Source organism: Sinohyriopsis cumingii, chromosome 7 (genome assembly GCF_028554795.1).
Source record: "Sinohyriopsis cumingii isolate HCF-2022 chromosome 7, ASM2855479v2, whole genome shotgun sequence".
Taxonomy (NCBI): domain Eukaryota; kingdom Metazoa; phylum Mollusca; class Bivalvia; order Unionida; family Unionidae; genus Sinohyriopsis; species Sinohyriopsis cumingii.
The window spans coordinates 138,029,803-138,044,508 of record NC_142967.1 but is presented as its reverse complement, the minus strand read 5'-3'; the positions used below and the strand labels follow the sequence as shown (position 1 = coordinate 138,044,508).

General features: G+C 34.5%; 2 protein-coding genes across 2 annotated transcripts in view; one reads left to right on the top strand and one right to left on the bottom strand.

Annotated features, from left to right (window-relative positions):
* The window catches only part of LOC149796225 (protein MON2 homolog), a 210,821-nt gene that overhangs the window by 148,824 nt on the left and 47,291 nt on the right, over window positions 1-14,706 (top strand). The window lies entirely within an intron of this gene.
* Window positions 12,993-13,795, bottom strand: LOC149796226 (uncharacterized). Its single transcript, XM_089966207.1, has one exon. It carries the CDS (start codon window positions 13,793-13,795, stop codon window positions 13,082-13,084), a length of 714 nt encoding a protein of 237 aa, XP_089822333.1. The 3' UTR covers window positions 12,993-13,081.

Below are 14,706 nucleotides of genomic sequence, written 5' to 3'. Positions count from 1 at the left end.
GAATGGGTTTTAGTAGGTTGGAAAAATGTGAATAAGGGGGATTTTTGTATGCTACTGGTGTGATTTTCAATGGGTGGAACAGTGAAAGACCACCACTTCTACCAAAAAATAATGGTCTCTCAAAACAGGAGGTCTCTCTGTACAGGTCATAACACTGCATAACCATTAGTTTGTGCAAGGAGAACCTGTTCTCTCAAGACAGTTGGTCTTTCATGGTGTTGGTCTCTCAAGACAGGTTTTACTGTATATAGTTGGAACATGCTTGCCATGCAAGTAGTCTTATCGTTATGTTTTTCCTGTTATCTGAGAGGCTTAAAAATGTTTAGATTTTGAGAGCACTGTTGTTTGATCCGATACTGATATTGAGCAGTCTGAACAAAGCACTCTTGACAAAAAATTAATTGAGTAGTATCCCAGGTTATCAGTTGTACATTCCATTCTTTAAACTACTTAATAGCTCACTTGTTCCCATCAGAAAAATTCCCTACCTCTCAGTCCCCACATGATCCATTCTGAAGTCCTATAATAAGTAACAGTCTTTAAAACTAATTATCACACCATATTAATTAGGTATGGCATCAATGAGTGATACCTAACCACAAGAGATGGATGTTCTAATCAGGTCTTCCTGCAGTGTTAGAGAATACCATAGTGGGCCCTTGGTGGTCAGTGGAGGGGGGGTTGTGCCATGTTTACTGTATATACTCATTTACTAGTTGAGACCAACTGCAAACAACATGAACACAGAGCTGTTGTTGCACAGTGCACCAGGAAAATCAGGGTCCATGTTCTTTGAGCTACTGAGTGGTCCTAACAAACTTTATAGACCCAAATCTGCCAGCACATTATTCAATACCAGATCAAGGTCAGTGCAGTTTGCAGTTGGGACTGACTTATTTACTGAGTGTAGTTGGGACTAACCTGAGCCAATACAAGGCTGTACAAATCCTTGTCAGGAGAAATGAAAATGGTATGAAAAAGATTGGGAACTTCACATTTATGTTACATAGCTGAAAGTTTTGTATAGAATATAATGGAAAATGCACTTTATATCTGTACTGTGACTTGAATTATATGATTGGTATTTATGTCCTTTCTGAACCCTTTTTAAGGACTCCTATTTATCTGCCAATGAGATCTCCAGATAATCCTGTAACACTTGAGATCAAAGAACCATGAAATGGACAGTGGAATACCTTATTCCCTAAGGATATTTACCTGGCTCCTTATTGCACATCAAAGAGGTTTCTAAAGGTTAATTTGGCATTGTCATATAGGTTAGGTTCAATGTTTTTTTCTCATTTTCATTCCAATATAACAAGTAAAAATTGTGTCAATAGAAAGTCAGATTCCTTCTGTACAGCTTACCACTCTGGTGGCCTAGTGGTTAGAGCGTCGGATGCGGGAGGTTGTGGGTTCGATCCCTGATCGAGTCCAACTAAAGACTTACAAAAATGGTACTAACAGCTGCCTCACTTGGTGCTCAGCATTCAGAGGTTAGTGTTAGGACTGGTCGGCCTGGTGTCAGAATAATGTGACTGCGGCATGATGCCCCAGTACTAGACATCACTATACACTGCCACATTGCAGACATCATAGCAATATGACTGAAAAATTGTTAAAGCTACGTTAAATATCCAAATCACATCACATCACATCTGAACAGCTTGGTTTATTTTTGACAGTTTGTGTTTTCAAAATAAGTCTACCACATGAAATCGAAAGGTATCAAAATTATCCCCCCTTTCCTGCTTTCTTTCGAAGTTAAAAAGTAATATCAGTTTTTAAATGCATGTAAAATATTCATGTACAAGTTTCATTCTTCTGTTACTGATTAAAAAAATTGGTTTACAAGAAGATGTATCAGTGATGAGCAAAATTTTCAGTCACCTAAAAGGTTTCAATTTTATCAGTTTTTCATGATGCCTAGAATGAAAGTCAAAATAAATGTCAGTACATTTTAATTTTTTACAGATCTCAAAATATTTGTTAATCTTTCCAGTTAACTTTTTTAAATATTGTATTATTGAGCAGGTAGAAAAGCTTACAATTTTTTCCTGCTTGTGGCGGCCCAATAATAAGAAGCTGATTGTGCATCTTGTTAAGTGCTTGAAAAATTCAAGAGTATAATTTCGTACAAAAATTAAATATTATCAAATTACAGATTTATGGGGAAATGTTAATTCCTAGTGATCAAGACGGACTGTTTTCAGCAGCTAATCACAATCTGTTCCCACTGGATTTCAAACATCAGGTTTTTGGTTTGGTTTTGTATGATTTAATGCCATTTTTCACTACATGATAGGCTACACATGGCAACAAGTATATTTTGGTGCAGGAAGAACCCAGGAAGACCCTGCGAAGAAAAACTGACCAATAGGGAAGATACTGGCAAGCATTCTCACACTGGTTGAGCCAAGGCTTGAACTCAGACAGAGTTGACATGAGTGATTTGTAATGGCAAGTGCCTTAGACCTCTCAGTCACCCAGGGTCCCTGCAAACATAAGTATTTTCTTAATTCAAATTTTGTAGATTCACCAAATATGGATGACATGCAATGATCTATTTGTAGATACTTCCCATTTTTAAAATTAATATCTAGTTTTCTACAATGCATATAGATTTTTAAAATTAATATCTAGTTTTCTACAATGCGTACAGATTTTAAAAATTAATATATAGTTTTCTACAATGTATATAGATTTTTAAAATTAATATCTAGTTTTCTACAATGTGTATAGATTTTTAAAATTAATATCTAGTTTTCTACAATGCGTATAGATTTTTGGGATATTGTGCAGATTTTATATTGTAGTTATGTTAATACAGATGGATACATTTAAAAGTAATGGGATTTTCTTCTTTGAAATTATGTTGTCAAATTTTTTATTTGTTTCAAAACCATGAATAATTTTGTAGTAATTGAAAATACTGCAAGCCAAGAGGATTTAAACATAAATACTAAAGTAAATTGTGCAATGTACTTGCTTACAAGTCAAGTTCATCTGCAAACAACATAGACCCAAATCTGCCATTGCATATTGCACTGGCAAATCAGGGTCTGTGGGTTTTTTCAACTGATTAAATGGTCTCCAAAATTATCCTGATGAATTTACATATATTTCTAGATCCTGATATAAAAAAAAATCTTTCTAAAGATAAGACATAAATAAAATTTAAAAAACCCACATTTCCTGTTTCATCAAAATCAGATAAGAAATGTGGGATCAGAGGTGGAATATCAATTCTTGGATATGGCTTGTTGAGTTTTAGGCCTTGGACAAACAGAAGAGCATGTATGGTAAATATTCAAGGAGTGAGGTCTGGATTAGGGTCAAGTTTATCCCCAGAAGAAAACAGGAAATTGTAAACTGTTTAGGCCCTTATCAGATTTTGATTAACTTTGTGTTAGTGGAAAGGATTTGTACTAAAGCTACTTTGTCTTCTCTGGTTCAACTTCAGATCAATTACCTATCCTGTGAACAGGAAAGAATTGGAATGCAGTTTGAAGCAGCTAATAAAATATTTCAAATATTTATCTGATTCTTTTATATTTGTAGATTTCCTCCATTTGATGTCAGTAAAAAGAAGAAAATTACTTTTATCAAAAATAGGATAAAGACAAACACAGTTTGTAGAATATTGAACCAGTTCTTTTTCCACTCTAATTGTTTTTTTAAAATATAATTTTTTCCCCAATTTTCAATTTCTGTACTTAATTGTTTTGCTTAAAAACAAAAATTTGATGACTGCAAAATACTGGTTATGTCATTTAGAAAAGTATGCCATGAAATACTTTTAGGTACACATGCATTTCAATAGATATTAAAAAAGGCCACAATGTTTTCACATTGAAATAGTATGGGGCTTTGCATGTACATATGTCTTCAAGCAGTCTACGCAATCGATGGGAATCTTTTAAGAAGCTTAACCCTTTTTTTGTCATGTAAGACGTTTTCTAAAAGCTACTCTCAGCTTATACAACATTTTAGTTCTTCTGTCATTAAATAAATAAGTAGAATTCATGGATGTATTAAATTTAGAACAGCAAAAAAGTGAATAGGGTCTTTTGAATATCATAACTTAAGTTCATGAACTTTTTTGTTTCAGACTACTCTGGTGGACAAAGTGGTTAGAGTGTCTGCCTCAGATGCAGGAGGTCATGGGTTCAAACCTCTGCTGAGTCATACCAAAGACTTATAAATATGGTACTAGCAGCTGCCTTGCTTCGCACTCAGCATTACGAGAATTTTAGGACTGGTCTGTCTGGTGTCAGTTTAATATGACTGAGTGGGACATGATGCTAAATATGTGCAGCATGATGCCACAGTGCTAGATATCACTATAAACTGCCACACAACAGACATTGTAGTGATATGACTGAAAGCTACATTAAAATCTAAATCTCGCACACACACACTTTGTTTCCATTTGCCAAAACCACGGCCTCCAGTATCGTACTGATATTGAAATCAGTTGCAAGTTAGTATTTTTATTGTTGAAGGAAACTTTTAATCCAAACAGAATTTTTCCAGTGTTCACTCATCTTTTCCCTTGTTTTTATTATTTTTAGTTTTAATCAGTTGTCAGTGGCATATAATAAAAATGAAACAAAAATATCGCTTAACTGATAAGTCATTTATTTGTGGGTAATTCTTTATTTGGACATAATTTTTGTTTTTTCTAATTATTTGTTTCCAAATTTGTAACTTTAGAAATAAGATTTTTTTGTAAAATTTTAAGCTTTGTTATAATTTGTTATATCAGAATATTGTTACCCCATGCAGGTCAGTGCAATATGCCTAGGGTATTCTCTTGCATACCATATGAGGCAACAAATGGATGGAGGAGCCATATTAGTTTAGTGGCTATCATGCCAGAAGGAATGTGGGTCCAAATACTACCATTAGATTTTCCTGGGTCAGATACCATACAGCGCCCTTGGGCAAAACACTCTATTCCAATTGTTTGGACCCTAAATACCCTGTATGTGTTGATGTGCCTTCAAAATGCCAAACCAAAGAAAACCAAAATCTATGTGGTTAAAGTCTAGATACTTATACCAGTATATTGATTTTGTCACTTAGTGTTAAAGCAAGATAAGTTTGATGATTGGCTTAGGGTCAGCTAGAAAAATTCCTGAACTACCATAATAAATTGATTTTGTCCAAGAGGACAATGCTGGAAGTGTATTTATCTCCATAGGATCTAAATAAGTGGCACTTTTGGCCCCCAGTATCATGTGTATTGTGGGGGGCTTTTAAGTGACAATGGACAAACCTATTACCTGTTAGATTACTGGTTGTACAAGGGGTTCTCTCCAGTTATAATGATGTAATATTATGTGCAGGAAAGCTGAATAAATTGAATATCTTAATATAATATTTATTTTAGAGCTGGAGTGATTAAAGCTACAATTAAACATGGTTCCAGGTAGCTTTTTTAAATTACCAACGTAGGTCATTGCTTTCCAAACATAACAGTTTGCTTCTTTTCTTGAAAAACAAATGGAGGATGGTATTATCTAACATGGACTTATCATTGGTGAAATATAGTTGTCCTGAAATGTATTTGGTAACTAAGGTTACAGAAGTGGTCTATTGACTGGTTTACAAGAATACTTGGTAACTAGGGTTGATTTCTATTTTTGGACTGGTTATGCAATCTCATGCAATTGTTTCTGTGTGTTGTGTTGGAATTTGCACAAGCAATATCCCCACACTGTGGCCCCTGTGTTTGGCATGTCAATAAAATCAGTTCAGCCATTGCTGTTGTCAGTTCTAACATCCATTTTATGGATTATTTATACACATAGGTAATTCAAGTGATATATGCAAGTAAGAAAATATGAAAGCTTTAGATAAAGATCTTATAACTGAAATATCTACTAATTCCCTTTATGTCAGATATAATAATTTTGACATGAAAATTTATGCTGACTATGCATGTGGGCATTCAAGGCATGATCCTTCAGAACCTGCTATCTACATGCATTTTACACATGAGCAGTTTGACTTTTAAAAAAATGCATACATTTTTTAATTCATTCAAATTATGAAAAACAATTTAATTTTTAATTATTTAGGCTAAATCCATATAGATATGCTAACAGAAGTTCCAGATACTTGTGCAAGTTTGTGTGTCTGTGTGTGATTTGGATTTTTATCATAGTTTAACAATTTTTCAGTCATATCGCTATGATGTCTGCAGTGTGGCAGTTTATAGTGAAGTCTAGCACTGAGGCATCATGCCACAGACCTGTAGCATGATTTCCCACCCAATCACATTATCCTGACACCAGGCTGACCAGTCCTTGCACTAACCTCCTAATTCTAACGAGGCAGCTGCTATTATTATTTTTATAAGTCATTGGTATGATTTGGTCAGGGTTCGAACCTGCAACCTCTCACATGGGGCAGATACTCTAACCACTTAGGCCATGGAGCAGTCCTTGAGTAAGTTTGAAATAATGGTACTTGATCCCTGTGAGAACACTCCATCAAACAGGGCTATCTAACTGAATGCACCTTAAATTAGTCCTGATCACCAAGAAGTATTTTGGCTCATACAGGAATGCATAATTACTATTAGGGTCCTAATGATTAAGTCTGAAATAAGTGTTTGATTTGCACTAAGTACCCAAAATACAATTAATTCCAATGCAGGGATCATACTGTCTTGTTTATTATGTACTTTTTGAGAGCTGCAATCTCAGCAAGATTTTATTGGGAAACTAGATTTTATGTTACAGTGACTCATTACTTTTAAATGTGCACTAAGCAAGTGGACTTAATAAATAATAAATTTTTAAGGATTTTCTTCCTTACTTACACCATATTTTACAAGTAAAAACAAATGTAGAGTTCCTTTTTGGAAATCTTTAGTTTGATTTTCATAACATTTTCATTTACATCAAATTATATTTGAAATGTATAGTTTCATTTTTTAACAATTTAATATACAGTATTACTGTTGATCTTTTTCACCTAATTTGTTGCATGTAAATTAATCCTTTTAGAATGGAACCACATTTGACATGTTTTAATTGGTGGAATTTTTATATATATATTATTGTAGTAGAGTTTGCAAAATTAAACATCATTAACAATTTTAGTGTGATTCCTAATTCTACAGAGTTTGACCAGTTAAAATGTACTCAATGATGTTTAATGAATAATTTAATTAAGCCGATTATATTTGCACCTTTCAGATGAGCAAATTGGAACCAAAATTTCTGTGTCAAAATATTTTGTGTTATTTCCAGCAATAAAAGGTTTCATTAATTTTAATGAAACTTTTATTTAAACAAAAATATTTGTGTAAATAAGAACTGATATTTCATATTCATGAAACTTAATTAGGATTTCTTGCAGCAATAAACTTATTTTTTCCTATTCGACCAACGAGATTGTCCTTTTAAAGATTTTTTTGCAGACTTAACAAAAACAAATTCCATTACTTTTACAAACCTATTCCATGGCCAGGATCACAATATCTTGTATTATCAATCATAATTGTGTCATGTTCAAAACAACTATCTTTATTCGGTGCTCAGCGCTCGATGAAATTAGCAGTTATCAATTTTTTTTTGCTCCATTGTCAGAAATTCCATGACTTTTCAAAAACTTTGCAAGGTTATGAGAAATTTCATGACTTTTCAAGACCCTCACAATTAACTCCAAAAACTATCCGAGATTTCAGGATCCATGGGAACCCCTGTTTAAAATCAAGTCCTTCATGTTTTCATTTTATAATAACGACCAACACTTGATCAGACAAAATGAAGATTTATTCATTTATTGATTTAAGATACAATGCCAGATAATAGTTTTTAAAAAAAAGACAATCGATGAACCTAAGATAGGAAAATTGAACAAAATAATCAAAGTACATCTGACACATAACAACAGATGAATCAAACACATTTATATCTTGTTGTATGATAACAGATACAGCACTCCCTCATTATAATGGCATCCATGGGAACCATAGTGTATACCACCTTATAGTAAAACCACCTTGATGACACAACATACCCTCATTATAATGTCACCTTTTGAGACCATATTGTATCCAACCTTATAGTAAGAGTACCTTATAATTAGGTACATTATGCATAAAATTTGTCACAAAAACATAGGATTATATGTGCCCTATAACCAGAACAGTGTTATAATGGAAGGTGTAATAGAGAGTGCATTACTTTTAAACTATAACATGAAATACCTGACTGAAAAAAGCAATGGAAAAGATTCAATAAACTATGTTTCTTCTTACTCACTAATAGAAATTCCAAGCAATCTTTGCATTTGTACTTGCAGACAGGACATGTACAATATAGTAAGAATGTATACATGTACATTTCCGCATTGAAACAGGGACTTGTATATGGAAATGTACAAGTCCTTAATAGAAGAGACAATTTATTTGTTTCACATTACTATAACACTGTCTAGTAACTTACTACAAAGTAAAGACCAGAAATAAAACATGGAAATAAATATCCAAATTGTGGAGTTTAGTCATCAGCTACGCTGGGTTGTGTATTTTGAAGAAAAACATACACCCAAATCTGACGTCACAAAATTTGCCAGCAGATCAAAGGTTTTGTTCTTTATTCCACTGATTTATTCCAAAAATAATTGTTAAAAATGCGCATACACAGGTATGTCTGCAGATTATGCAGTGGCAGATCTGGGCCTGTGTAGTATGGCATATCTGGGTCTGTGTAGTTTACAATGGTAGATCTGGGTCTGTGTAGTAGGGTAGATCTGGGTCTGTGTAGTAAGGCAGATCTGGGTCTGTTTAGTTTGCAATGGCAGATCTGGGCCTGTGTAGTAATGGCAGATCTGGGTCTGTGTAGTTTGCAATGGCAGATCTGGGCCTGTGTAGTATGGCAGATCTGGGTCTGTGTAGTTTGCAATGGCAGATCTGGGTCTGTGTAGTTTGCAATGGCAGATCTTGGTCTATTTAGTTTGGCAGATCTGGATCTGTGTAGTTTGCAAGGTTTGCAGTAGAAGCAAGGATATAAAGTACTTACTAGACCACAACTAGATAAGATCAAATGCCTTCCAGCCAATATTTAAAAAATTCTCAAAAATGTTGGCATATTGTTAGTCAAAACAAAAATGCAGTGCTCACACACACACACACACACAGAGCATGCTTTATGGATGTCTTGCAAGTGGCACCTTATAATGATTCTGTAAACAGGATGGAGATTTGATTGAATTTGGTATGTCATTGAGCGACGATGAAGACAAAAATATAACAAATGGATTTGGCTTATGAATTATGAACTATAATCACCGGTAATAGAAGAAGACATTCCAATCGTGCATGAGTGATATGAAATTGTCGACTTACAAAACTATTGACTAGGCCACAGTGTAACAACCTGTACCAACGTTCATCATAAGAAGCGGAGAGATCCAGAGATTTTCCATAATCCTGCACCATGTCCACATCTGTTCATCAAAATACTCACCCACATAAATACATGAACACTCATCCACATCTGTGTATCATACACTGGCAGATCTAGGTCTGTGCAGTTTGTTTTGGAACAATGAGAATAGCAACAAACATAAATACTGATCTGCCAGTGCATTAGGTGACTTGTAGGTGAGTACATCACATAATTGTGTTCATCTGTTCCATTAATATTTTTATCAGATAAAACTATCCTTATTAATAATTTGGAAATATGTTTTATAATATGCAGTATGATTATTTGTTACCTACCAGTATATACTTACTTTTAAGTTGAGTCAAACTGCAAACAACAAAAATCCTTATCTGTACTGGCATCATGCACCTGCAGACCACTGTGTATGCTTTTTGTTCTACTGATTACTCCAAACAAACTGCACAGATCTGGGCCTGTGCAATTTGCAATTGGACTCAACTTATAAGTGTGTGTGTGTGTATATATATATATATATATATATATATATATATGAAATCCAAACTTGTAGTGTTTGTAAAACACACATCCCCATGCTTTGAGTCCTAAAAGTAATTTAAACATCTCAACCACTGTATTTAATATTTAATCTATCGATATCATGTATTCATAAATAGAAATTTTGGCAGATTACTGAATTCTTTGCTAGGGCAGACATAACTGCACTAATTTCAAACACTTTTAGTAAGTTTGTATTAGGGTCACTGTCTCAACCAGAAATGTGTTTCTCTCTCTCCCTTTTGTTTGGAAACAGGATGGGGAGCTCCCATTTCTTTTACAAAACCCACAGGTTGAGGTTTTCAATAGTTTTGAAGTTATGGCCCATGGGGGAGGAGGGTTTACGATAATATACCAAGTCCAGGGGACATCATGAGCTGTATATCTGAACTGTGTTTTAATAATTACTCTCTTTTGAACTTTTAACCCCTCCCATGGATCAAGGGGTGGGTGGGTTGGTCCGATTTGGAAACAGAATGTTATGTCATGAGGGACTATTTCGCAAGATTTTATGAACGTTGATCGAAACCTGTAGGAAAAGATTGGCAGTCATATTATTCAGATGCTTTGAAATAAAAAAGAAATAAAAATAAATCTAGTTCGTAAAAGGTGCATGGAAAAATACAATGGTTATTTTATTTAAAAGTAACTTATATATGCTAGCAAAAAATAGCTACATCTTCAATGGCTAAAGTGACTTTTTCTGGCATGTGGCTTGTTGACTGTTATTACCCTCAAAAAGAGTTTCTAATAAATTCAGTAATGTTATAGCCAATCAAATTTCAAAGTATATTTCCAATTGTGAGACTTAATAATGTGAAATGAACATAAAACTGGTCTGTCTATATATTTTATGCAGATAATATAACACTGATTATGTTTTTTTTAAAGTGTAGATAATGTTTCTTGATTCAAAAAATATACATTTCATCTACATTTACATCTACGTCATGTATCTAAACACTAATACACATTCGATACAGCTTAAAATTAAACATAAAGTGCATACTAATGTGAGAAAACTATTTTATATAGATTGTGATTACATATTACTTACAGAAACCTTAAACCTAAGTTAAGTGATCATGTAGGATTTCAAAAACTATGCATGTCAGATAATGAATTCCAGTTCTCCAGAATTTTTCTTTCCATACATAGACAAAGGGGTCACTTTCCAGATGCAAAAATCCACTTGCCCCAAAGAGTTTTATGTACTATCTCCAAAACAAATCGTGGTCAGGTACCATTTGGATGAAGATGGGGCCATGTAAGATTAAAATATGCCTGGCCCCATAGTCAGGTACCTTTTGGATTAAGAGGGCCCATGTAAGTTTAAAATATGCCTGGCCCCATAGTCAGGTACCTTTTGGATGAAGAGGGCCCATGTAAGATTTAAATATGCATGGCCCCATAGTCTGGTACCTTTTGGATGAAGATGGGGCCATGTAATATTAAAATATGCCTGGCCCCATAGTCAGGTACCTTTTGGATGAAGAGGGCCCATGTAAGATTAAAATATGCCTGGCCCCATAGTCAGGTACCTTTTGGATGAAGAGGGCCCATGTAAGATTTAAATATGCATGGCCCCATAGTCTGGTACCTTTTGGATGAAGAGGGCCCATGTAAGATTAAAATATGCATGGCCCCATAGTCTGGTATCTTTTGGAGAAACAATGGCCCATGTAAGATTTTGATATGCCCAGCCCGATAGTCACAACTCTAGAACACAATGATTGTACTTAAGCTCAGATTTTATCAACATTAATATTTTATATAATTTCACTTCCAATGAAAATTGAAAGAAACATTTGTCTATACCCATAATAAATTTCATCATAACTATGGTTTCTGTTTTTTGAAGTTTTGTGCTCACGTTCATGCCTTCAGAACCTAGTCATAGAGCAGTCCTGTTTTTGGAGCACCGTATTCCAGGAAGATATGAAAAGGATTTGCAAAGAACAAAAGCATTTAAAACTATTTTCAAACATTAAATATATAAATCCATTTAAATATTAAAACCTACAATTTTTTTGCTATAGTTTCCTGAATTTTATTTCAGGATGAGTCCATATACATGTGTAAATTTAAATATAATTTCTCACTATTCTTCCCTCCCCCACACAATGCATGACAAACATCAATTATTCAAATTCTCAGAGAGACAGTAATTTGTCTGTTTCAAAACAGCAAGCAATATAACAAATTGTAGGTCTGGACTAGGAGGAGCAATTGATAGGTCTGGACAAATTAAGGTTAGCATTTCGACATTTTTTTGTGTTTGGAAAAAATTTCATTTTGCTGTCACTGTCTTCATCCTCCACACCTATCAGCTCATTGGATGATCAATGGCACAGTCACAAAACAAGTATATCTCTTCAAAAATTCTTTAAATTAATTTTTTTAAAGCATTTTTTATAAATTAACTTAAATATATTCAATTCGGCAATCACGACACAAGATATCATCTTTTGCTGACGTTTATACAAGGATGCCCCTCTCATGCCTACCAGGAGGTTACAGATGGATGCACAAATATCACCATGATTGATAAATCCCCACATCATCCAAAGTTAGAGGTCAATAATTGTTTTATGGTAACAACAAAATGTAACCAAATTTTTTTTAAAAAATCTTACTTTGAGGGCATTTTCAAAATTCATACAAATGACAAATATGGCTGCCATTACCAAAATAGACATTTTAACAACTTCATCTAAAAATTAAACATTCAGCAGAATTTGCCCAATGTGAACAGAAATGTTCCTGGCACAAAGACCTTTCAATTATTGGACAAATGATGATGATAACTTGGATGAAGGTACAAATATAGAAAACCTTGAAACTATTTATAAAATATAGAACCAACAGCATTGAGAGATTTCTTCAAAAAGCATCTTACTAATCCAGATCTTGCCTTTGTTAGACAGATGTCATCCAGATGAGTGACCTCTGACCCACTTGGGCCTCTAGTCAGTATACTGGTATTATGCCACTTCACCATTTTTTTAAAAGTACTGAAGGTGATTACTTAAAACATATTTGCAAATTTACATTTGTTTATGCTGCACAACCATTGTAGTACTCCACATCAGAATTAAACAACAACATGGTACTTCTCATGTGCCATATAACATGCTCCGCAATCTTTCAATTTCACCCTTTAGTAACGCCACTTCAGTCTTCAGTTGTAAATTTTCCTGCTCAAGGCAGATCATCTTCATAGCTATCTGTTCCTCTTTTAATCTCCTCGCTTCACGAGATCTCTTTGCTGACTCGTTGTTTTTCTTCCGTTTCTCCCAATATGAACCATCCTTTTGATCATCAGGAACAGAAAGGGGTCTTTTCTTATGGCGAACTGACATTTTGTCATCATCTTCCCCAGCCTTGCTCTTATCATCTCCTGATTCAGCAGAAAATTCATAACTGGTAGAAGGTGCCTTTGGTGATGGGGATGAAATGTTTGAATTATCCAGATTCAATGGTTCAGTTTTTATTTTACTTGTAATAGGCGATCCAAGATTCACCATCGACATAGAGTCTGTTTGAGATGGCAAAGAACTTGTTGTCACTGGTTGAGATTGGTGTGAAGGCTGCATGCCGTTATTATTTCCATGCACGTGAGAGCTTTGTAACGTTGGGTAACCATGTGTTACTAGGTTTGATGTGATCTGATGGGCACCATAAGTGTCATCCAAACCATATGAAGGATCATATTGCATTCCATGATAGTAAGAGGTTGTACCCTGAGACATGGATGAAGACATGCCATAGCCCTTAAAGGACCCATTATGGTCACTCTGCTGCATGAGGGTTGAGTATGGGTCTTGCATGCTTTGCCAGTTAATGTAACCCGCAGAAGTCTCAGCGGTGTTCATTAAACCCTCTGTACATTACACAACCACAATGACCAGGCAATCAATCAGACTTCCCCTTCTAGTTGGAATCACCTGGAAAGAACAAAATCCTTTCATTTAGTACATTAGAAAAAATCTTGGCCAGTATTTTAATACAAAGGGCACCTGTTCATAAAAGACAGTCTTTAAAAGCCATATGCAGTAGTATTGTATTTTGAGCAGAAAAGTACATTGTCTGAGAGTCCAGAACAAATATTACTTCCAAGCCTGCTTTTTTTAAAAATCAATCAGTCCAAAGTCCAGTCAGGCAACAAATAATTTTTTAACATTTCATTTTAAAAATAATAGAATTATATGTATTTTCCAACAACAAACATTTAATCTATATATAATGCCCATCTCAATAACTACAACAGGATGCCTGAATTGTCTCTGTATATTTCTGTACTTAATGATTGCTATCAGGAAATCACCACACTAATTTACATGTGTCATTTTCTCATTACCAGATTGGGTAGTCACAATTCATACTACCAGGTCCATGTCAGTTTCTCATTACCAGTTGGAGTAGTTACAATTCATACTACCAGGTTTTTGTCAGTTTCTCATTACCAGATGGAGTAGTTACAATTCATACTACCAGGCCCATGTCAGTTTTCTTATTACCAGATGGAGTAGTTACAATTCATACTACCAGGCCCATGTCAGTTTTCTCATTACCAGATTGAGTAGTTACAATTCATACTACCAGGCCCATGTCAGTTTTCTCATTACCAGATTGAGTAGTTACAATTCATACTACCAGACCCATGTCAGTTTTCTTATTACCAGATGGAGTAGTTACAATTCATACTACCAGGTCCATGTCAGTTTCTCATTACCAGTTG